Genomic DNA, 1,163 nt, shown 5'->3' on the forward strand with positions numbered 1-1,163 from the left:
CCCACCGGGGGGAGGGGGAGGGGGAGGGGAACAACAACATGGTGTGTGTGAGTGTGTTTATTGAATACGGTCACAGAGCAACCCCTTCCCCCCCGAGCAGCATGTATGTATGTATGCATGGATGGGGGGAGGGGGAGTTGTGACCTGAAGGGGAGGTGAGGGTTGTTGTTCTTGCTGAACGGGAAGGGAGCGGGAAAGGGCTTAGGTTTCCTGCAAAGGCCTTTGTGTGGATTGCACAACAACAACCCTTCCCCCTTCCCCGTGTGTGGTTCGTCTTTCCCCCTTCCCCCCCTCCCCCTCCCCTCCCCGCGGGGACCCCCCAGGTGTTTGAGCTGGTGAAGAACAGCTTGCGGGCGGTTCAGGAGCGGTTCAGTGAGTCGGAGTGGGAGCCGCCGCCCATCCAGGTGGTGGTGGCGGAGGGACTGGAGGACGTGACCATCAAGGTTTGGGGGTGGGGGTTGGGGGTTGGGGCCGGGAGGGCGGCTGCAGGTGCCGTACGTAATGAGCTTCGTGCGCGATAGCTGCTTCCCTGATGTTCGGAAAGGGCACCTGCGAATCAATACACAACACGATACACCGACACACACGCGAGGACACATCACATCCCGGCACGCCGTGCTGCTCGGGGAATCCCCCTTTTCCGATTTTGCTGTCTGTATGTCTTTGTGTATGCCTGTGTGTGTATATGTTTGAGCGGTTATGCAGCCAGCCGCGGCGTGCAATACCTTTTTCTGGGGAAACAGGAGTTCCAAACTAATTCGATGTAGCACCAGACGTACAACCTCCCCCTCCCCCCCTTTCTCCTCCCCCATACACCCCCCTCCCTCCCCCCCCATAACCCCCCATACCCCCAGGTATCCGACCAAGGGGGCGGCATCCCCCGTTCAGGTCTGGCCCGCATCTGGACCTACCTCTACACCACCGCCTCCTCCCCCCTGCCCGATGTGGACATTGACAGCACCAACATGCCTGTCGTACTGGCGGGGTACGGCTGCGGACTGCCGCTCAGCAGGCTGTATGCCAGGTAGGGAGTGGGGAGGGGGGAGGGGGATGCGGCCAAGCGAGAGCGACAACGCGGGTGGGGTTGAGGGTACAGATTTGGATCTGGATCTGGATCTGGATCTGGGTATGTTTTTTCTCCCGGGTGGCCCCGGATGTGGGGG

The 1,163-nt window shown here is 60.9% G+C and overlaps 1 protein-coding gene across 1 annotated transcript in view; it reads left to right on the forward strand.

Moving 5' to 3' along the window:
- VOLCADRAFT_54923 (pyruvate dehydrogenase kinase) overlaps nucleotides 1-1,028 on the forward strand; it is a gene marked incomplete at both ends in the record, with an annotated part of 2,870 nt that extends 1,842 nt beyond the window's left edge. Inside the window, 2 exons of the mRNA XM_002945876.1 lie at nucleotides 199-443; nucleotides 855-1,028. Coding sequence (XP_002945922.1) covers nucleotides 199-443; nucleotides 855-1,028 — 419 coding nt within the window. The remainder of the gene's footprint in view (nucleotides 1-198; nucleotides 444-854) is intronic.
- Nucleotides 1,029-1,163: the final 135 nt, after the last annotated feature.

The sequence above is a fragment of the Volvox carteri genome, assembly GCF_000143455.1.
Source record: "Volvox carteri f. nagariensis unplaced genomic scaffold VOLCAscaffold_1, whole genome shotgun sequence".
Lineage (NCBI taxonomy): Eukaryota > Viridiplantae > Chlorophyta > Chlorophyceae > Chlamydomonadales > Volvocaceae > Volvox > Volvox carteri.